This window comes from Ranitomeya variabilis, chromosome 2 (assembly GCF_051348905.1).
Source record: "Ranitomeya variabilis isolate aRanVar5 chromosome 2, aRanVar5.hap1, whole genome shotgun sequence".
NCBI classification, from domain to species: domain Eukaryota; kingdom Metazoa; phylum Chordata; class Amphibia; order Anura; family Dendrobatidae; genus Ranitomeya; species Ranitomeya variabilis.
The window spans coordinates 671,158,331-671,180,417 of record NC_135233.1 but is presented as its reverse complement, the minus strand read 5'-3'; the positions used below and the strand labels follow the sequence as shown (position 1 = coordinate 671,180,417).

General features: G+C 44.2%; 1 protein-coding gene and 1 long non-coding RNA gene across 12 annotated transcripts in view; both read right to left on the bottom strand.

The window, feature by feature from the left end:
* LOC143807584 (uncharacterized) overlaps positions 1-22,087 on the bottom strand; it is a 1,151,218-nt gene that overhangs the window by 861,004 nt on the left and 268,127 nt on the right. The gene's annotated exons all lie outside the window — the stretch shown is intronic.
* NHSL1 (NHS like 1) overlaps positions 16,693-22,087 on the bottom strand; it is a 242,124-nt gene continuing 236,729 nt past the window's right edge. For all 11 annotated transcript variants that reach the window (XM_077289265.1, XM_077289268.1, XM_077289267.1 and 8 more), the window contains one exon: positions 16,693-18,849. In XM_077289265.1, the coding sequence (XP_077145380.1) occupies positions 18,138-18,849 (712 nt within the window). In that variant the 3' untranslated portion in view covers positions 16,693-18,137. The remainder of the gene's footprint in view (positions 18,850-22,087) is intronic.

The window sequence follows — 22,087 nt, the reverse complement described above, 5'->3', positions numbered from 1 at the left end:
TTTGGGGTCCTTTCTCTGGAGGCAAGAGAGGTCTTTGTTTTCCTCTTCTAGGGGTAGTTAGCTCTCCGGCTGGCGCGAGACATCTAGCGACCAACGTAGGCATGTTCCCCGGCTACTTCTAGGGTTGGCGTTAGGAGTAGATATATGGTCAACCCAGTTACCACTGCCCTATGAGCTGGATTTTTGTACTTTGCAGACTTGCTGATATCTCTGAGACCCTCGCCATTGGGGTCATAACAGTTTGCCAGGCCGGTACTAAATGTTAAATGCATTGCAGAAGTGGGATTATAAGAAAGAAAGTTCTGAGTTTTTTTTCTCTCTCTTTTTTTTTTTTTTTTTTTCTTTTCCCCTTTACCTTTGAGTGGCTTGTGATTGCTGCAGACATGAATGTCCAGACCTTGATTACAAGTGTGGACCAGCTTGCTGCTCGTGTGCAGGGCATACAAGATTATGTTACCAGAAATCCTATGTCAGAACCTAAGATACCGATTCCTGAACTGTTTCCCGGAGACCGATTTAAGTTTAGAAATTTCAGGAATAATTGTAAATTGTTTTTGTCCCTGAGACCCTGTTCCTCTGGAGACTCCGCTCAGCAAGTGAAAATTGTTATTTCTTTTTTACGGGGCGACCCTCAGGATTGGGCTTTCTCGCTGGCGCCAGGAGATCCGGCATTGGCTGATATTGATGCGTTTTTCCTGGCGCTCGGTTTGCTTTATGAGGAACCCAATCTTGAGATTCAGGCAGAAAAAGCCTTGCTGGCTATGTCTCAGGGCCAGGACGAGGCTGAGGTGTATTGCCAAAAATTTCGGAAATGGTCCGTGCTGACCCAGTGGAACGAGTGTGCATTGGCTGCAAATTTTAGAAATGGCCTTTCTGAAGCCATTAAGAATGTGATGGTGGGTTTTCCCATTCCCACAGGTCTGAATGATTCCATGGCCCTGGCGATTCAAATTGACCGGCGGTTGCGGGAGCGCAAAACCGCAAATTCCCTCATGGTGTTATCTGAACAGGCACCTGATTTAATGCAATGTGATAGAATCCTGACTAGAAATGAGCGGAAAATTCATAGACGCCAGAATGGCTTGTGTTACTACTGTGGTGATTCTGCACATGTTATCTCAGCATGCTCTAAGCGTCTTACTAAGGTTGTTAGTCCTGTCGCCATTGGTAATTTGCAACCTAAGTTCATTCTATCTGTAACTTTGATTTGCTCACTGTCATCGTATCCTGTTGTGGCGTTTGTAGATTCAGGTGCTGCCCTGAGTCTTATGGATCTGTCATTTGCCAAGCGTTGCGGTTTTGTTCTTGAGCCATTAGAAAATCCTATCCCTCTTAGGGGTATTGACGCTACGCCATTGGCAGAAAATAAGCCGCAGTTTTGGACACAGGTTACCATGTGCATTACTCCTGAACATCGGGAGGTGATACGTTTTCTTGTTCTGCATAAGATGCATGATTTGGTTGTTTTGGGGTTGCCATGGTTACAGACCCATAATCCAGTCTTGGACTGGAAGGCAATGTCAGTGTCAAGTTGGGGCTGTCATGGAATTCATGGAGATTCCCTGCCCGTGTCTATTGCTACTTCTACGCCTTCGGAAGTTCCGGCGTATTTGTCTGATTATCAGGATGTCTTCAGCGAGTCTAGGTCAAGTGCATTGCCTCCTCATAGGGAATGTGACTGTGCAATAGATTTGATTCCAGGCAGTAAGTTTCCTAAGGGAAGACTGTTTAATCTGTCGGTACCTGAACATACCGCGATGCGTTCATATATCAAGGAGTCTCTGGAGAAGGGGCATATCCGTCCTTCTTCTTCCCCTCTTGGTGCGGGATTCTTTTTTGTGGCTAAAAAGGACGGATCTTTGAGGCCTTGTATTGACTATCGGCTTTTGAATAAGATCACTGTCAAATTTCAGTATCCTTTGCCGTTGTTGTCAGACTTGTTTGCCCGGATTAAAGGTGCCAAGTGGTTCACCAAGATAGACCTTCGTGGTGCGTACAACCTTGTGCGCATTAAGCAAGGAGATGAATGGAAAACCGCATTCAATACGCCCGAAGGTCATTTTGAGTACTTGGTGATGCCATTTGGGCTCTCTAATGCACCTTCAGTTTTTCAGTCCTTTATGCATGACATTTTCCGGAAGTATCTGGATAAATTTTTGATCGTTTATCTGGATGATATTCTGGTTTTTTCTGATGATTGGGACTCGCATGTGGAACAGGTCAGGATGGTTTTCAAGATTTTGCGTGAAAATTCTTTGTTTGTTAAAGGCTCAAAGTGTCTCTTTGGTGTACAGAAGGTTCCCTTTTTAGGGTTCATTTTTTCCCCTTCTGCTGTGGAGATGGACCCAGTCAAGGTTCGAGCTATTCATGATTGGACTCAACCCTCGTCAGTTAAGAGTCTTCAGAAGTTCTTGGGTTTCGCTAACTTCTACCGTTGTTTTATCGCTAATTTTTCTAGCGTTGTTAAACCGTTGACGGATATGACCAAGAAAGGCTCTGATGTGGCTAACTGGGCTCCTGCTGCCGTGGAGGCTTTCCAGGAGTTGAAGCGCCGGTTTACTTCAGCGCCTGTTTTGTGCCAGCCTGATGTCTCACTTCCCTTTCAGGTTGAAGTGGATGCTTCGGAGATTGGGGCAGGGGCCGTTTTGTTGCAGAGAGGCCCTGGTTGCTCTACTATGAGACCTTGTGCCTTTTTCTCTAGGAAGTTTTCGCCGGCAGAGCGAAATTATGATGTGGGCAATCGGGAGTTGTTGGCCATGAAGTGGGCATTTGAGGAGTGGCGTCATTGGCTAGAGGGTGCTAAGCATCGTGTGGTGGTCTTGACTGATCATAAAAATCTGATGTACCTCGAGTCTGCTAAACGCCTGAATCCTAGACAGGCCCGCTGGTCATTGTTTTTCTCCCGTTTTGACTTTGTGGTTTCGTATTTACCAGGTTCTAAGAATGTGAAGGCCGATGCTCTGTCTAGGAGCTTTGTGCCTGATGCTCCTGGAGTCGCTGAACCTGTGGGTATTCTTAAGGAAGGAGTTATCCTGTCAGCTATTTCTCCAGATCTGCGACGTGTGTTGCAGAGATTTCAGGCTGGTAGGCCTGACTCTTGTCCACCTGACAGATTGTTTGTGCCTGCTAAATGGACCAGCAGAGTCATTTCCGAGGTTCATTCCTCAGTGTTGGCAGGGCACCCGGGAATTTTTGGCACCAGAGATCTGGTGGCCAGGTCCTTTTGGTGGCCTTCCTTGTCAAGAGATGTGCGGTCATTTGTGCAGTCCTGTGGTACTTGTGCTCGAGCTAAGCCTTGCTGTTCTCGTGCCAGCGGGTTGCTCTTGCCCTTGCCTGTCCCGAAGAGACCTTGGACACACATCTCTATGGATTTCATTTCGGATCTTCCGGTGTCTCAGGGCATGTCTGTCATCTGGGTGATATGTGATCGTTTCTCCAAGATGGTCCATCTGGTTCCTTTGCCCAAACTGCCTTCCTCTTCTGATTTGGTTCCTGTGTTCTTCCAGAACGTGGTTCGTTTGCACGGCATTCCTGAGAATATTGTGTCGGACAGAGGATCCCAGTTTGTTTCCAGGTTCTGGCGATCCTTTTGTGGTAGGATGGGCATAGATTTGTCGTTTTCGTCCGCTTTTCATCCACAGACTAACGGACAAACGGAACGAACTAATCAGACTCTGGAGGCGTATTTGAGGTGTTTTGTCTCTTCTGATCAGGATGATTGGGTGACCTTCTTGCCGTTGGCTGAATTTGCCCTTAATAATCGGGCTAGTTCTGCCACCTTGGTTTCGCCATTTTTCTGCAACTCTGGTTTCCACCCTCATTTTTCCTCGGGACATGTGGAGCCTTCTGACTGTCCTGGGGTGGATTCTGTGGTGGATAGGTTGCAGCGGATCTGGAATCATGTGGTGGACAACTTGAAGTTGTCACAGGAGAAGGCTCAGCGTTTTGCCAACCGCCGCCGCGGTGTGGGTCCCCGACTTCGTGTTGGGGATTTGGTATGGCTGTCTTCTCGATTTGTTCCTATGAAGGTCTCCTCTCCCAAATTTAAGCCTCGATTCATTGGTCCTTACAAGATATTGGAGATCCTTAATCCTGTATCCTTTCGCCTGGATCTTCCGGTGTCGTTTGCCATTCACAACGTATTTCATAGGTCCTTGTTGCGGCGGTACGTTGTGCCTGTGGTTCCTTCTGCTGAGCCTCCTGCTCCGGTGTTGGTTGAGGGCGAGTTGGAGTACGTGGTGGAGAAGATCTTAGATTCTCGTCTCTCCAGGCGGAGGCTTCAGTACCTGGTCAAGTGGAAGGGCTATGGTCAGGAGGATAATTCCTGGGTGGTCGCCTCTGATGTGCATGCGGCCGATTTAGTTCGTGCCTTTCACGCCGCTCATCCTGATCGCCCTGGTGGTCTTGGTGAGGGTTCGGTGACCCCTCACTAAGGGGGGGTACTGTTGTGAATTTACTTTTTGGCTCCCTCTAGTGGCTACTAGTGATTTGACTCTGGGTTTGTCAGTCATTCCTTTTATTCTCACCTGGGTCGTTAGGTCAGGGGTGTTGCTATATAAGCTCCCTGGACCTTCAGTTCAATGCCTGGCAACGTTGATATCAGAGCTAATCTGTAGTGCTCTTGTCTACTGATCCTGGTTCCTGCTTGATTAAGCTAAGTCTGCTTTTTTGCAATTCGTTATTGTTTGCATTTTTTGTCCAGCTTGTATATTATCTGTATCCTGACCTTGCTGGAAGCTCTAGGGCGGCTGGTGTTCTCCCCCCGGGCCGTTAGACGGTTCGGGGGTTCTTGAATCTCCAGCGTGGATTTTTGATAGGGTTTTTGTTGACCATATAAGTTATCTTACTATATTCTGCTATTAGTAAGTGGGCCTCTCTGTGCTAAACCTAGTTCATCTCTGTGTTTGTCATTTCCTCTTACCTCACCGTTATTATTTGTGGGGGGCTTGTATCCTACTTTTGGGGTCCTTTCTCTGGAGGCAAGAGAGGTCTTTGTTTTCCTCTTCTAGGGGTAGTTAGCTCTCCGGCTGGCGCGAGACATCTAGCGACCAACGTAGGCATGTTCCCCGGCTACTTCTAGGGTTGGCGTTAGGAGTAGATATATGGTCAACCCAGTTACCACTGCCCTATGAGCTGGATTTTTGTACTTTGCAGACTTGCTGATATCTCTGAGACCCTCGCCATTGGGGTCATAACAGGGACCTCGGCCCGACGCACTGCGACGGACCGAGCCCGACGCTAGTGTGAAAGAAGCCTTAAGGGCACCCCTGACATGTATAAACAACTTATGGGTATATACTTTTTGACACTTTAAAGCACTATAGCACCTTAACCTTTTTTTCTGGGCCTCATCTGTTTAATAAGGGTCAGATCAGAGGACAGTCGTCGTGGAGCGGGGGCGCCAATTGCGTGTCACAAGAGGGTGCCAACCCCCGCTGACAGGAAGGAACAGACAGGCATGAGTACAGGTCTGCCAATTTACCTATGTTGACTCAAGACTCTCTTAGTGGGGCACCGTATGTATGATTTATATATTCTATTCCCCATCCCAGCAGGGCCCGGTAGGGGTAGCAGGGAGAGTCTACGAGGAGCGGGGGCGCCAATGCGCAGGTGATAGGGTAGGTAGGGTGCACAAAATGAAGTGTAGGGCCAGGCACCACCCTGGCCTTTCCTATAGTATGCTGTTGTTGTGGTGATGGTTTAAGTAGTGCACATATGTGGTCGTTTTATAAACTGGATTAATAAAAGTTAATTTTTATCTTTTTGAATTTTGGGGATTCTTCTGTGAATTTTTAAATATATCCCCAAGGGCATTATTTTCTCTTCTGTTAATGTCTGTTTTTTACCGTCAACACGGATGGCAAAACGTCCCGCACATGGAGAACACATATTGATGTCCTCCGTGTGACACGCATCAGCACCGGGTAAGAAGCGCTACAGGAAGCGCTGTTCCCCGGCAGCAGGTGCAGGGCTGCTGTTTTTAGGCTGGGGGGGCCTATATAATGGCTCCTTACCAGCCTGAGAATACCAGCCCCCAGCTGTGAGCTATAGCGACAGCAGGTGTCGGATGATGGGAGTAAGAGTCCCAAATGCTCCCACCTGCTGTCATCATTCGGACTTTAATATAACTCTCATCATTCTCCTCTACTCGCTCTGATCGCTGCCCGAGCAGGGGTGAAAAATGAGAGTTTACTGTAGCGCTTCTTCCCCGGGGCCGATGCGTGTCACACGGATGACATCAATTTGTGTTCTCCGTGTGCAGGACATTTTGCCGCCCATGCTGACGGTAAGAAACGGACATGTCTACGTGTAGAGCACATGTCACACGGTCCGTGGAAACACACGGACATGTGTACAGACCCATTCATTTCAATGGGTCTATGTGTGTCAGTGTCTCCGGTACATGTGAAAACTGTCACCACACGTACCGGAGACACGGATGTGTGAAAGAGGCCTTAGATAGTTTCCTCTGGTGAACAGCGATCTTCAAGTCTGACCACAGATTCTAAATTGGATTAAGGCTGGGCTTTGACTAGGCCACTCCAAAACATTTACATGTTTCCCCTTAAACCACTCGAATGTTGCTTTAGCAGTATGCTTTGGGTCACTGTCTTGTTGGAAGGTGAACCTCCGTCGCAGTCTCAAATTACTGACAGACAAACAGGTTTTACTCAAGAATATCCCTGTATTTCGCACCATTCCCCTCGACTTGGACCATTTTCCCTGTACCTGCTGCCAAACAACATCCCCACAGCAGAATGTTTCTTGCACAGGTTTGCCTTAGGCTGGCCTCAATCGAAAATGTGCAGTTTTACAGTATTGGGGGATCAGAGGGGGTCATAAAACCAGTCAATGTGGTGTGACCACGATTGCCTCACGCAGTCCAAAACATTTCCTTCGCATCGAGTACATCAGGTTGTTGATTCTTTTAAACATGTCCAGGGTGGTAGCCGTAGGTGGGTGTCATGTGTTCGACATCCCGGCACACTGCAGTGTTGAGATTGTGCGACATTATTCCTGTGTGTGTTACCGCCATCGTTCATTCTGTTACACTCGGTGCAGTATCACTCACTTTGACACTTTCAATCATGAGTCCAGACCAGTTGTTACAAACAATGTACATTTTATGCATGGCCAAATTGATGAACAGGGGATACCAGGTTATGCATTCTCCTTCGCCATCTTCCATACAATACACCGTTCTCCTTTCCCTGAATTATAGTTTGCATTTTGTTCCCAGCAGCAGGTACCACAGGGGTATGGGGAGAAGTTGGGATTGCGTGCATTTTCCAAAGGGTAGGGTCATATGGTCCTGATGTGTCACTATGACCCTGATACCCTGAGTCTTTGCCTTTGTTAGTCCCAGGGGCCGCTTGTACAGAGCGATACCTTGTCCAAAATTCCCTTTCTTGCTGGACAGTATATTTCCTGGACTTATAAGCTTTCCTAGTTGGGCCAACCTCCTGGACATATCTATACCACGAATGCCCATGTAAAGCATATCAATACTGTGGACTCTAAGGAGACCTCCATCGCAATTATGATACTTCCTAAAGCGGCGGGGGATAGTTTTCAATGATGACACATCCCAACTTGAGAGATGGCCCAACTTGAGTCCAGATGGATATGGACCCTTGGTACAGTCCATCCATCTGGACTCAATAAGAATATCAGTTATGCCTCATTCATATAGTCTTCTCCCATTGTTGATGGATTTTTCATTGTCCCCATTTTTTAATCATATTGTTTTATTTTCTTTTTTTGTATACTGTCAAACATTTTTCTCGTATATATCGATATTTCAAGGTGGAGCAGATTGTGGCAGTTATGTGGTCCTGTACATTATGGAAAAGCTATGAAGTGACTCTCGTGCAGAAAATACTATTCAATCCAAATGATTTAATGTCCAATTACTGTTATAATTATGCTGTAATTTATATGATAATTGTCATGTTAATGCTTGGTGGTTTTGGGAATTATCTTGTTTTTTGGATTATGATGATTTGATCTATGACATATAATTATATGTGTGTATTATTATAATATACCAGTTGTTGACACATTGATCCAACTATGCGGGTATTCTGTGACTGCGATATACCTGTTCCGCCGCAGTTTTTGCTTGTGTTTTATATCGGATGTAGTATGTGTGTGTATGTGGTCTCTGTACTCCTGCCCTGCACGTGCATGTTGCCCACTCGCTGCAGCATCTGTTTGCTGTAGGCGTCTTGTGACGTGGTTGGGGCCCGCACCGGCCCCGCCCACGTTGTGATGCCGGCACTTGCTGGCGTTGCTGTTGACTGGGCAACAGCGCGCATCACATCCGAGGTAGAGAGGATAATTTCTGGTTATGTGGCGTACCACGCTGCAGCCAGGAGATATAAATAATGGAGACACATGGTTCGTAGCAGGCCCCTTGAGAAAGGAGTCCGAAACGCACGTCGGGGCGGACGCACTGTTCCAGGTGATAACGGCATTCCTCGTTGAGGTTACCCTAAGGTAATTGTACCTAAGTACTTTTTACTAAGCATGGTCTCTTAGATGGGTATGCCGACCATCGGTAGTGGGGTGGCACTGTGGGTAGGTGGAGGTATACAGGATTAAAACAATGTGCTAATTATATATCTGTGCTATCTGTGTGACACAAAGAAAATTGGACTTGTGGTTTAAGCAATGTTAAAGATCTTAAGAGATTGTTTGTTTTTTCTGTTCCCTGTGATGTGATATACTATTGGCACCCCCCTATATAGATATGTATGTGGCAGCTGTCCATTACCTGGAGCTATGCGTCGTTAATGGGTTACTATTAGTGATGAGCGAGTGTACTCATTCCTCGGGTTTTCCCAAGCACACTTGGGTGACCTCTGAGTATTTATAACTGCTCGTAGATTTAGTTTTCATCACGGCAGCTGAATGATTTACAGCTACTAGCCAGGCTGAGTACATGTGGGGGTTGCCTGGTTGCTAGGGAATCCTCACATGTAATCAAGCAGGCTAGTAGCTGTAAATCATTCAGCTGCCGCAATGAAAACTAAATCTCCGAGCAGTCATAAATACTCGGAGGACAGCCGAGCGTGCTCGGGAAAACCCGAGTAACAAGTACACTCGCTCCTCACTAGTGACTATGTGAAATAGGTTGTTTGTCTTTTCTACTTTCCCAGTCTTGGCAGCATGGTTTTTAAAATGATGTCTTTTCAATAAAATTATGTTTTTGATATATTAATACTAGCCTTGTGATAATTTGTTTTGTTTGGTTCTATGTAGTAATTGATGACAGGCTGTAGTAATCCAGTTGGCTACATGGTTAAAAAATCCTTGAATTAATAGTATACCATTGTTGATTGTCATACTTGTCTGTTTATAAGCTTTTCTGTTGCCTGTGATGTCCTGCCGCCTCTGTAACTGGTTCCTTTCCATTCTGAGCCTTGTAGTTGCACCACTGGTAAACTGGTAAACCTGTCTTCTTCCTTTCACCTCCTCTCCAACACTTACAACTTACTTCTTATATCCCTAAAACCTTCCCACTGGTTACCCTGTATGGCCACCTTTTCCCCCCTCCCCTCCAGGGGCCAGCCTCCCAGTTAACACTGCAGGATCCTGACACAAACAACGGCCATAGGTATTAATTCATTTTGAAATTATGCACAAATATAACCACACAAAATAACTTTGAGCACACTTGCCATAACATATTCATGAGGGGGTTAGGACCCTCTTACATTGTGGCCTATGAAATGTTGGTCCACTCCTCTTCAATGGCTGTCCGAAGTTGCTGGATATTGTCAGGAACTTGAACATGCTGTCGTATATGCCGATCCAGAGCATTCCAAACATGCTCAATGGGTGGTATGTCTGGTGAATATGCTGACCATGCAAGAACTGGAATGTTTTCAGCTTCCAGGAAATTGTGTACAGATCCTTGCAACATGGGTCCATACATTATCATGCTGCAACATGAGGCAATGGTCGTGGATGAATGGCACAACAATGGCCCTCCGGATCTTGTCACGGTATGTCTGTGCAAAATGGCATCAATAAAATTCACCTGAGTTTGTTTTCCATAGCATACACCTGCCTATACCAAAACCCCAATGAAATCATGGGCCACTCGATTTACAACGTTGACATCAGCAAACCGCTCACCCACACGACGCCACACACAGTCTGCCATCTGCCCTGTACAGTGATAATCGGGATTCATCCGTGAAGAGAACACTTCTCCGATGTGCCAGACGGCATCGAATAAGAGCATTTGCTCACTCAAGTCGGTTACAACAACGAACTGCAGTCAGGTAGAGCCCCTGATAAGGACGACAAGAATGCAGATGAGCTTCCCAGAGATGATGTCTGACAGTTTTTGCAGAAATTCTTTGGTTATGCAAACCAATTGTTGCAGCAGCTGTCTGGGTGGCTGGTCTGAGACGATCTTGGAGGTGAAGATGCTGGATGTTAAAGGGAACCTGTCACCCCGTTTTTTGAAGATGAGCTAAAAATAGCGTTAAATAGGGGCAGAGCTGGGCATTACATTAGTGTCTTTGTGTGCCTTTATTACCCACCTATGCTGCCGAAATACCTTTGTAAAGTCGCCGTTTTCTGCTGTCACTCACGCTGGTCTGGTCCTATAGGCGTGGTGACAGCGCTGTTTCTCCCCCAGAATCCTGCTCATCATTACGTTGGTGGCGTAGTGGTGTGCGCATGTCCAAAAGGCTAATCCACTGCCCAGGTGATGAAAAACAGCGCGATCTTCGCTATTCAGCCGTTTACCGGTGGGCGCGGCCATCTTTCCTGTGGCCGCGCGTGCGCAGATGGAGCGCTCTGCTGCCCGGGGCTTCAGGAAAATGGCCGCGGGATTCCGCGCGTGCGCAGATGGAGATGAGCAGGATTCTGTCACTTATACGTGATACGTGTCACTTAAATACATGATACGTGTCACTTAAATACGTGGCACTGAAATACGTGGCACTGAAATACGTGATACGTGGCACTTAAATACGTGGCACTGAAATACGTGGCACGTGGCACTGAAATATGTGACACGTGGCACTTAAATACGTGGCACGTGGCACTGAAATACGTGGCACGTGGCACTGAAATATGTGGCACGTGGCACTTAAATACGTGGCACGTGGCACTGAGATACGTGGCACGTGGCACTTAAATACGTGGCACTGAAATACGTGGCACGTGGCACTGAAATATGTGGCACGTGGCACTTAAATACGTGGCACGTGGCACTGAAATACGTGGCACGTGGCACTTAAATACGTGGCACTGAAATACGTGGCACGTGGCACTGAAATATGTGACACGTGGCACTTAAATACGTGGCACGTGGCACTGAAATACGTGGCACGTGGCACTGAAATATGTGGCACGTGGCACTTAAATACGTGGCACGTGGCACTGAGATACGTGGCACGTGGCACTTAAATACGTGGCACTGAAATACGTGGCACGTGGCACTGAAATATGTGGCACGTGGCACTTAAATACGTGGCACGTGGCACTGAAATACGTGGCACGTGGCACTTAAATACGTGGCACTGAAATACGTGGCACGTGGCACTGAAATATGTGGCACGTGGCACTTAAATACGTGGCACGTGGCACTGAAATACGTGGCACGTGGCACTTAAATACGTGGCACTGAAATACGTGGCACGTGGCACTGAAATATGTGGCACGTGGCACTTAAATACGTGGCACGTGGCACTGAAATACGTGGCACGTGGCACTGAAATACGTGGCACGTGGCACTTAAATATGTGGCACGTGGCACTTAAATACGTGGCACGTGGCACTGAGATACGTGGCACGTGGCACTTAAATACGTGGCACTTAAATACGTGGCACGTGGCACTTAAATACGTGATACGTGGCACTGAAATACGTGGCACTGAAATACGTGGCACTGAAATACGTGGCACGTGGCACTTAAATACGTGGCACTTAAATACGTGGCACGTGGCACTGAAATACGTGGCACTTAGGCTATGTTCACATTTGCGTTGTGCGCCGCAGCGTCGGCGCCGCAACACACAACGCAAAGTAAAACGCAGCAAAACGCATGCACAACGCTGCGTTTTGCGCCGCATGCGTCCTTTTTTTGATTGATTTTGGACGCAGCAAAAATGCAACTTGCTGCGTCCTCTGCGCCCGGATGCGTGCGCTGCAGTGACGCATGCGGCGCAAAACGCGGAGCGCTGTCATTCAAAACACGTCCACTCATTTTGGTGTTTAGTCCCAAAATGGAGGATGGAAGAAGAAAAGGGTTGGCCAAGGAAATGACATCATTTCTTTTTTTTTTTTCCCCCACTGCAGTTAAAGCTTTATTTGTGTCAAACACAGACAATTTGCAGAGAAAACTGCATACAAAACGCACAAAAAAACGCACTAAAAAACGCACCAAAAAACGCACCAAAAACGCACCAAAAACGCACCTGCGTTTTCTGCAGAGACCTGCAGATTCAGTCAGGAAAAAAAAAGGATGGAAATCCTGAACGTGTGAACATAGCCTTATTATGATTTTTGGAAGGTAGAATGGTTAAATAGAAAGCAGTACAAGAATAGTTCTTATTTTTATTTTTGCACGGTTAACATTGCAGTATAAGTGATGAGGCGGATTTATGCTTCGGGTTGGTGCCATTACAGCGATACCAGATTTATATAGTTATATAGTTTTTAGGTTTTACTAATATCACGCAGTAAAAATGCTTTTTTGTTTAAAAAGCAGTTTTTTTGTCGCTATAGTCTAAGAGCTGTAACTGTTTTTTTTTGCAAACAGAGCTGTAGGAGGATGTATTTTTGGTGGGACGAGTTGCATATTTTTTTGGTACCATTTTGGGCCACATTATAGTTTTTGAACACTTTTTATTCAGATTTTACAGACACAGAATGAACAAAACCCAGCAATTCAGTTATTGTTCTTATTTTTTATTTTTTTTTGCGCTGTTCACCATGCGGTAAATGTGATAAGACTGTTTGTCTGGTCAGTATGATTACAGCGATACCAGATTTATATTTGTTATGTTTTGCTATTTTTTTACACACCAAAAACAATATTTTAGCAAAATGAATTTGTTTTTGCATCGTCATATTCTGAGAGCTGTAACCTTTTTATTTATTTGGCGAATGAGCCATATTAGTGCTTGTTTTTTGTGGGACAGTTTGGTGTTTTCATTTATATAATTTTTTTTACATATGATTTTTTGATTGCTTTCTATTCACTTTTCTGTTAGTCACAGTGTTGAAAAAAAGCAACATTTTTAGATTTCCACCCCCCCCCCAAATGGAATAAATAACATGCCAGTATTTTATAGAGCAGGCCAGTTTGGACACGACAATACCAATTATGTGTACTTTTTGTTTATTTTATCACATGCGCTGCGTTTTCAGTGGCAAAACAGATTTTCGGTATTTGTGTACACTTTTTTGTGTGTTTTTTTAACTTTTCTACACAATTTATTTTACTTTTTCAGTGTGGGACATGTATAATTTTTATTTTGGATTACTGCAGTGTATGACACAACTTATGTCTCACTAATACCGTCTGTGAGGCCGGAGTCACACTACAGCGAGATACGGCCGAGTCTCGCAGGTTAAAAACAAGCTCTGCCACCGGCACTCCGGAGCAGAGCGTGCAGCTCCATGTATTGCTATGCGGCCGCACGCTCCGCTCTGGAGTGCCGGTGGCAGAGCTTGGTTTTAACCTGCGAGACTCGGCCTTATCTCGCTGTGTGTGATCCCGGCCTCACGAGTTCAATGCAAGAAACTCACGCGAGTCTCTTGCATCGAGTGCCATCACAGCCGCCGGCACTCGGGACCGCAGCGTTCAGCTGCACAGAAATACATGCAGAATTACGCTCCGTTCCTGAGTGTCGGTGGCAGTGCCGGAACTTGATGCGCGAGTTTCTCTCATTGAACTCGCAAGTGAGACCACGGCCTGAGACTCAGCGAGTGCTGGATCTCACAGCTCACAGGTCACCATACCCTGGGGTTACCAGGATACCATGGCAACCATCGGGACCCGCAATTCTCATCGCGGGAGTCCGATGGTTACAAAGGGGGTCTTGCGACCCCCTTGTAACAACTTAAATACCAGTGTTGTGATTGACAGGGGTATTTAAGGGGCTAATCGGCACCAATCCATCGCAAAACCGTCTGGGGCCTATACAGCCGACACCTGCAGGAATTGCCTCCGCTCGGCAGCGCTACACTCCTATTCCTCAGCGCCATTAAAAACTGAGAAATAAGTACCGTTAACGACATCCGTTAATAGGCGTATCATCGGTCATTAAGGGCTTAAAGAAGCCTCATGTCCATTGCTCTGACTCCATAATAAGGCTGCCAGTATAGGGAACTTGAGGCACCGTTTCTAGGTTGCTTCTATGCACCGCTACTTACATGTAGATACAGCTCCGGCAAAAATTAAGAGACCACCACATCAAAACCCTGTCTCCAGACCTGAACCCCACTGAAAACCTCTGGAATGTCATCAAGAGGATGATGGATAGTCACAAGTGATTGAACAAAGAAGAACTGCTTACATTTTTGTGCCAGAAGCAGTGTGATAGACTGGTGGAAAGCATGCCAAGACGCATGAAAGCTGTGATTAAAAATCATGATTATTCCACAAAATATTGATTTCTGAACTCTTCCAGAGTTAAAACATTAGTATTGTTGTTTCCAAATGATGATGAAATTGTTTTCTTTGCATTATTTGAGGTCTAAAAGCACTGTTTATTTGTTTTTTTTTTTAATTTTGACTATTTCTCTTTTTCAGAAAAAAAAAAAAAATTGTTGCTTGGAAATTCAGAGACATGTTGTTAGAAGTTTATAGACTAAAAGAACAATTTACATTTTACTCAAAATATACCTATAAAGAGAAAAATCAGACAAACTGACAATTTTGCAGTGGTCTCTTAATTTTTGCCAGAGCTGTATATAAATCAGATAGCTTGAATTTGAATGCAGGAGGCACGTATGAAGATTTATTTTCCAGCTGAGTTCCTGTTGTTATGCACAAATAAAGCATGTAAAAAAGACTTTACTGAACCAGAGATGCAAACACAAGAGCTTCTAAGATGGCTGACAGCCAGACAGTGAATGAAGGAGAATGAGGGGGTTCCTGACAGAGCTACATCAGAACTGGAGAGAGAAAGGACAAACTTTTAAAGAGGGGCAAACCTTATTGCATAGCAATGAAACAGCACAATATAATGACAAGGTAATACGGTGTGCATTATTCCCAAGTTGTGGGATATGACATCCATAAAGTGGAACCTTTCTTTGACGATGATTGACCAGGGAGATAGCAAAGCCCATGTGCAAGAACAACACATAAGCTTCTACATTTCTAACTGCTAATTTGATAGTGAGGTGCTAGCCACATACAATTTTATTTGTAGCCGTCCAGAAAATCCTTGATCAGTGTACCAATCCACCATTTAGGCTACGTTCACAGTCAGTACTTGGTCAGCATTTTACCTCAGTATTTGTAACCAAAACAAGGAGTGGAACAGTCAGAGGAAAAGTATAATAAAAATACGTCACCACTTCTGTATTTATCACCCACTCTTGGTTCTGGCTTACAAATACTGAGGTATAAAACTGACCACTAGTGTGAACGTGGCCTGTGAGACATGGATGAGAATGAGTGTAGCTCTTCACTAGTTCTGATGTCACAGCTTGTAACTGACTGAAATTGACTTGTGATGTCACAGCAGCTTTCCTGAGTGATTTAGGCTTATGACTAGTGATGAGCGAGTGTGTTCGTTACTCGAGTTTTCTGAGCATACTCGGGTGTTCTCCGCGTATCTTGGGTGTGCTTGTAGATTATGTTTGTGTCCCCGCAGCTGCATGATATGCGGCTGTTAGACAGCCTGAACACGTGCAGAGATTGCCTGTTTGTTAGGGAATCCCCACATGTATTCAGGCTGTCTAGAAGCCGCATATCATGCAGCTGCGGGGACTCAAACAATCTACGAGGACGCCCAAAATACTCGGAGAACACCCGAGCATGCTCGGAAAACCGAGTAACGAGCACACTCACTCATCACTACTTATGACGTCACAGCTTACCACCTTGTATTAAATCTCAGTAACCTAGCCAGAGGCAGAAACCAAAGACGTAGCCCCTTGACATTTCTAACTTTCATTCCTAACTTTAATTAATGACTTTGGGATGCTACCTATATAACAACACCTTTATTGCTCTATAGATAATCCGTTACCACTGTATGGATAAAGAAGTGATGATGTAGATTGTGAGCCCTCGCGGGCAGGGTCCTCTCTCCTCCTGTACCAGTTGTGACTTATATTGTTCAAGATTATTGTACTTGTTTTTATTATGTATACCCCTCCTCACATGTAAAGCGCCATGGAATAAATGGAGCTATAATAATAAATAAGAATAATAATCTTATATAGGATCTATAGACAGTAGAAAAGACTTTCAGTTAGCAGTAGGCACCTTATTCTGCAGACTCCCTGATGCATACATGGTATGACCTAGATCTACCTACATCTCATGATATGGCATTTCCCAATTTCACTACTCTAACTGTAAAGAATCCTTTCCTTTCATTATGTGATAATTGCCTCTGCTTAGCAGTAAATGAATTAATAGAACATGGTCACTCAGGTTATATTCTGGATAATTTGACACCAAAACAAATAACGACAAATTCAAGATCCTTTCAGCCATGCTTTATTTGAAGCATAGTCACAGCATTGTCTTAATAAGTTGAAGGCCCCTGAATGCTTACAGTATTATCAAGGAAAGGAGTCACAGCCACATTTCACAGAAGTACTAAAATAAATTAACTCGTGTTTGCTGCAGGAGGTTAGCCATAAAATCATGCAACCTCCTCCAGCAGAATAAGGGTTAACTACGCGTTCTGTTTCTCTAAAATGTTCAAAAATGTACAAATTTTAACTGTGGGTTAAAAAGTGAAGTTTTCAAAGTTCTAATATATACAAATAATATAAAAACTACACGATACATCAAAATGATGCTATAAAACAGTAAAAAACAAACTCAGTTTGTCCAAATTGGAAAACGCCTTTTTTTCTTTTTTTTTTTTTTAACAAGTAAAAACTGTTAAGAAATCGTAGAGGCATAATCTTATTTCAAAACTAGAAAGGAAGTAGAAATTATTCTTTGGTAACCAAAAATTTAGCAGTTTTAGATTAAAAAAAGACCAGTGGTGTTCACTTGTTAAAATGTATGTCAGGTGTAAATCGAGAAAGTTTACACAAATAACTCTGTAGTGCAAGTTCTCAGTCTGAGAAAAAACGTAGTGTCGCCAAAGAAATCCAAACTGCGGCTGCACCGTGTTGCGATGGCAATGGCTGCAGCACAATGCACTGCAGTTGGTGCCAAGTAGAGGAAGGACACCCCTCCAGCATGGGCATACACCTTTAGCTGTGTGCTTTATTTCCAGGCTATATGGTTTCCTGTAACAGCCAGACAAGCCTTATCTAAGACTTCTATCTAATTCTTAAGATGCATTGTAACTTGTTGGGCATGTAGTGGAAACTTCAGTGCCTTATAGTGTTGCATGAAGTTCTACATAGGAGAAACGTGGGCTTTTACCGCTGCACAGCAGCTGAAAATACACAAGACATGTGACTCAACTACAAAAGGAATACTAAAGAAAAAAGTACCAGAAAAATCACAATTCAGCAACTTGGATGGGTTAGCATGACGGGCTGTCTACCAGCCCACCAATCGCCCTCCAGAGCAAGCCACGCCAGCAGTCCACCATGACCCATAATACCCTGTTAAGTAGATCTCACTAAGCTTCATGCATCTATTGCTAGACGGCCCAAGTTACTACGTGTGCCTGGTCAATTAATTTCATTTCTCCAAAACCTCTTAAAAAGTTCTCCTCTAATCTAGGCACAGGGATGATTCTTCCTTCATAGCTTTGGTTCCAACTCTCTGCGTGTGGCAGGCACTGCATGCTCTTCAGCCCTGCCAAAGCCCTACCTCCCAGAGACCGTAGTGCTAAAGCATTTACTATACAAAGATCAAGTGCATGGCAATGAGCAACATCTCTATTATGGTCATAGCTGTCTCACTGCTTCCATAGGGTTGGCTTGATACTCTTCATGAGGCTCCTTTTCTCATTGTCTTAGCTTTTTTCTTCTACAGAACCATTGTCTTTGCCTGGACTAACTTCCAAAAATCTGTTCATCAAGTCTATATGTACACTAGTGCTGGAAATGTCGGCACCTAAAGAGTCATTCAGTGTAGAGGACGCTCTTTGAAACCTGTCTACACTCATTGTGCATCTCAGTGGCGCCTTGGCGTAACTGTTTTCTAGAAGATCCCCAGTTTCTCCTTCTCCTTCAGAAATGACGGTCATGGGACTGCTCTGGAGACGGCTCCGGACATTGTACTTGCTGCTGGCGGCTGAGGGAGGGGTTCTGGAACGGCTATACCTGGGTCCACTAAGTGACATGCTTCTTGGCATCAATCCCTCGCTCTTCGCCCATTCCTCTTGTGCTTTCCTGTTCTTATTTGGAGATGTCAATGTTGGACTATCAGGCAGTTCCAGAGAAGAGTCAGAACGTGACCTGTGAAACCTAGGGTCTGTGTGCTTTAGCATTTCTGCAGCGGACATACGTGAACCACTCTCTGACCGGCTTCCTTTTTTCAGTAGCAGAGCTTTGAAGTTGTCACTGCTTGTACTGGACTTCCGGATGCTTCTTTGGATTGCTCCTGGCTGTTTAAAGGAGCTGACATTTGGGAAACTTCCTGTTGGAGTGACCGGTGGTGAGGGTGAATGATTTCTGCAGCGATCATCATCAGAATCTTTGCGGCCAAGAACCTTTCTTTTAGATCTATGGAGGAAGAGAATGCAATTAATATAATAATCTCTGCACACACAGTTATTCAGAGAAGATGTCACAGTAATTATTTCCCAAAATATACCAGATCTACTTTAAATTGTATGTTAAAAGTGCAGCTCAACTTAGCGAGATCCGAGCATCCTGCATGTAAAGTGCTGCGGGGGCAGATTTACTATTTAGAATGCCCCTGATTTCTGGCATCATTCGGTGCAGCCCATATACTGGACTTGTAAAACATTTTGCAGCTTACCGGACATAGGAACGTGGCTTAATTGGAAATATTGCATGACTTAAGATGCACCAAGTAGCAAAAAATGGTCTAACCAAGAGGTAAATAGCAGTATCTTAAGATGCACCAAATTTATAATCCAGTATGAGCCACTGCGTTAAATTTTATGCATCTAGTCTAATGCTAGGCTTTCTAAATTTAACCCCTTCACTACCCAATTTTCCATTTTTTTCCTCTTCTTCTTCCAAGAGCCATAACTTTTTAATTTTCTGGCCACATAGCCATTGATTTTTGCGGGACGAGTTGTACTTTTGAGTCACACCATTGATTTTAGCGTATAGCCGGCTACGCTACCTTGCTACCTCTAAAACTACGCTGTACTAACTACTATTATTTAAAAAAAATAAAAAAAAAAAAACACACGGGTGTCACTTGCACTGCAATGTCCGCTACGCTAACTAGCTTCCTGTGCAGGAAGCCGCGCACACAAAAAAAAGGTGCAAAAAAAGTGAGCTAAAAATTCAATTAGAAGAGGTGGGGGGAAGGGGTGTACTGGAAAAGAGATGGGGGGGGACTGGGACAGGGGAATTGCTGCTGCTGTGATCACTGATGAGTCACACGGCACAGCACAGATCGCAGGAGGATCACTCCGGAGAAGGACGCAGCACAGGAGGCAGGAGATCGCAGGGGAGAATCGCACCGGCCACCAATGAATCTTTTAGTCAGGTGACACAGAGGGGCTATACAACCGCTTTGCAAGCCAAATCTGAGACAATTGGCGTGCAGAGCGCTGATCGCTATTTTAGATTAACCCTTTTGGTGCTGATTGGCCAGAAACTATTGTTCAGCCAAATCAGCGCCAAAGGGGTTAATAAGGTGAGATGACCTCGCGATCACTCCACCCATTGTGACAGCTGTGATTGGTGCTGTGTGGGGCTTTTTTCTTAAATTTATTGACATATTGCTGTGATTGGCTGGTCAGAATTGACCAATCACAGTAATCGCCCATGCAGGGGAGCGGTACAGACCCCCGGGGCGATGTGCAGGGATGGTCTACTGTCAGGGACAGCAGTGATCTGAACCCGGTCACCGAGTGATGCATGTCGGGTAAGGGTTAAAGAGTAATTGTCATTTTAATTTTTATTTCATAAATGAACAGTACACACGAAAATAAGCAACTCTGTAATATATCTCACCAGAGAAATCAGATTCTTTCTCCTCCTGGACTGATCTCGCACTCTCAATTTATGGGTAAAATCTGTAAAAACTGTTCAGTGAGTAATGATTTTCCCATTACTTTGGAGATGATAATTGGTGCTTTTAAAAATCTGTCAAGAGGTGAGGTAGGAGGGAGACAGACATTCTGCTGCTGGTTCTCCTGGCACTTACAGTTCTCCATAGGACTCTATGTGCACAACTGTCATCTCATAATTGAAAAATCTGTACTTAGAGGGGTTGTCCGGTCTGAAGCTACAAGTCTGCGGTCACTATGTGGTTGTAGACCTGTGAATCCTCACATTGCATGCACTGTAGACTGAGGGTCCTATACCTCCGACACTGGGACTGCAAGTATGTGATTTGCATGACCCATCCAGGAGAAGAAAGAAGCAGATTTCTCGAATAAGTTATATTACAAAGTTTCTTATTCTCGCACATACAATTTATTGAAATACAATAATAAAAAAATGCCGGTTACTCAAAAAAATAGCACTTAAAATGCCCCTGTGTTCCTAAACTAGGTTGTGTTCTTGAAATGAGTAAATATTATTATATGATCACATTTTACTGAATATTATTTTTATTAAAGAGGTTATCTGAGCATATATACAAGAGAATAAGAGCTGATCTGCAGTTTGTATCAGCGGTGCCCACACAATGAGTGTCCAGCTCTGTTCAATGTCTGCATCTGGCCTCACCCAGAGCTAATAACAGCTGATGGGTGTCGGTGTCGGAAATTAGACCCCAACTGATCTTAAACTGATGGTCTACCCTAGGGTGAGGTCAGCCCCTTTAAATTTCAACAATTTTTTTAGAATTTTAGTAGGTAGGAGCAAACAATGTGCAATATATATTACATTTTACCACTAGATGGCAGTAACACTTTAAGCTACTCTAGATGCCTACAGAACTGTCCCAACTAAAATGAAAAAAAAAAATGGACAGAATATCATCTCAAAGTCTTACATCCAAGTTGCTTCTGGAGAGACTAAAGTTTAGAAAATAGTGCTGACCGAATGTGCTGGGATAAGGTGTTATCCGAGCATGCTCGGGTGCTTACCGAGGGACTTCGGCGTGCTCGAATAATATGTTGGAGTTCCCGTGGCTGCATGTCTTGTGGCTGTTCCGACACCCGTAACACATGCAGGGGTTGTCTATCAAACAGGCAATCCCCACAAATATTGTGGCTGCTGCGGGGACTCAAACATATTATTCGATTAGTCACTTGGTTAGCACAAGAGCATGCTCAGGTAATACCTTATTGGAGCACATTCGCTCATCACTATTAGAAAGGCATCCTCTCTATAGTAATAGACAATTGGGTAGCATAAAATAAACAAGATTCTTTCAAGATATTAAAGATCTCAAGATTTCACAATACAAATTACATGCATTAGTAGATCATATTCTTAAACCTGATAAGGCTGGTGTCTTTGAAAATTTATGTAAGTATAGAAGTATAGTAATTTTTTGAAAATTTCCATGCCAACATCAAAATGAGTTTGTTATGAGTCCTACCCTAGCTGAAGAACAAGTCACATACCTACCTCTAAAGAAATTTGGTGTACAAATACTTATAAATGTACACAAATATATAAATGTGTACATATACATACAAATATATATTAGAATATATATAATATAGTGTGTGTAATATTATATATTTAGTGTGTGAAGACGTGTGTGTGTATGTGCTCTGTGCATACACGTGTGTGTGTGTGTGTGTGTGATATATATATATATATATATATATATATATATATATATATATATATACACTGT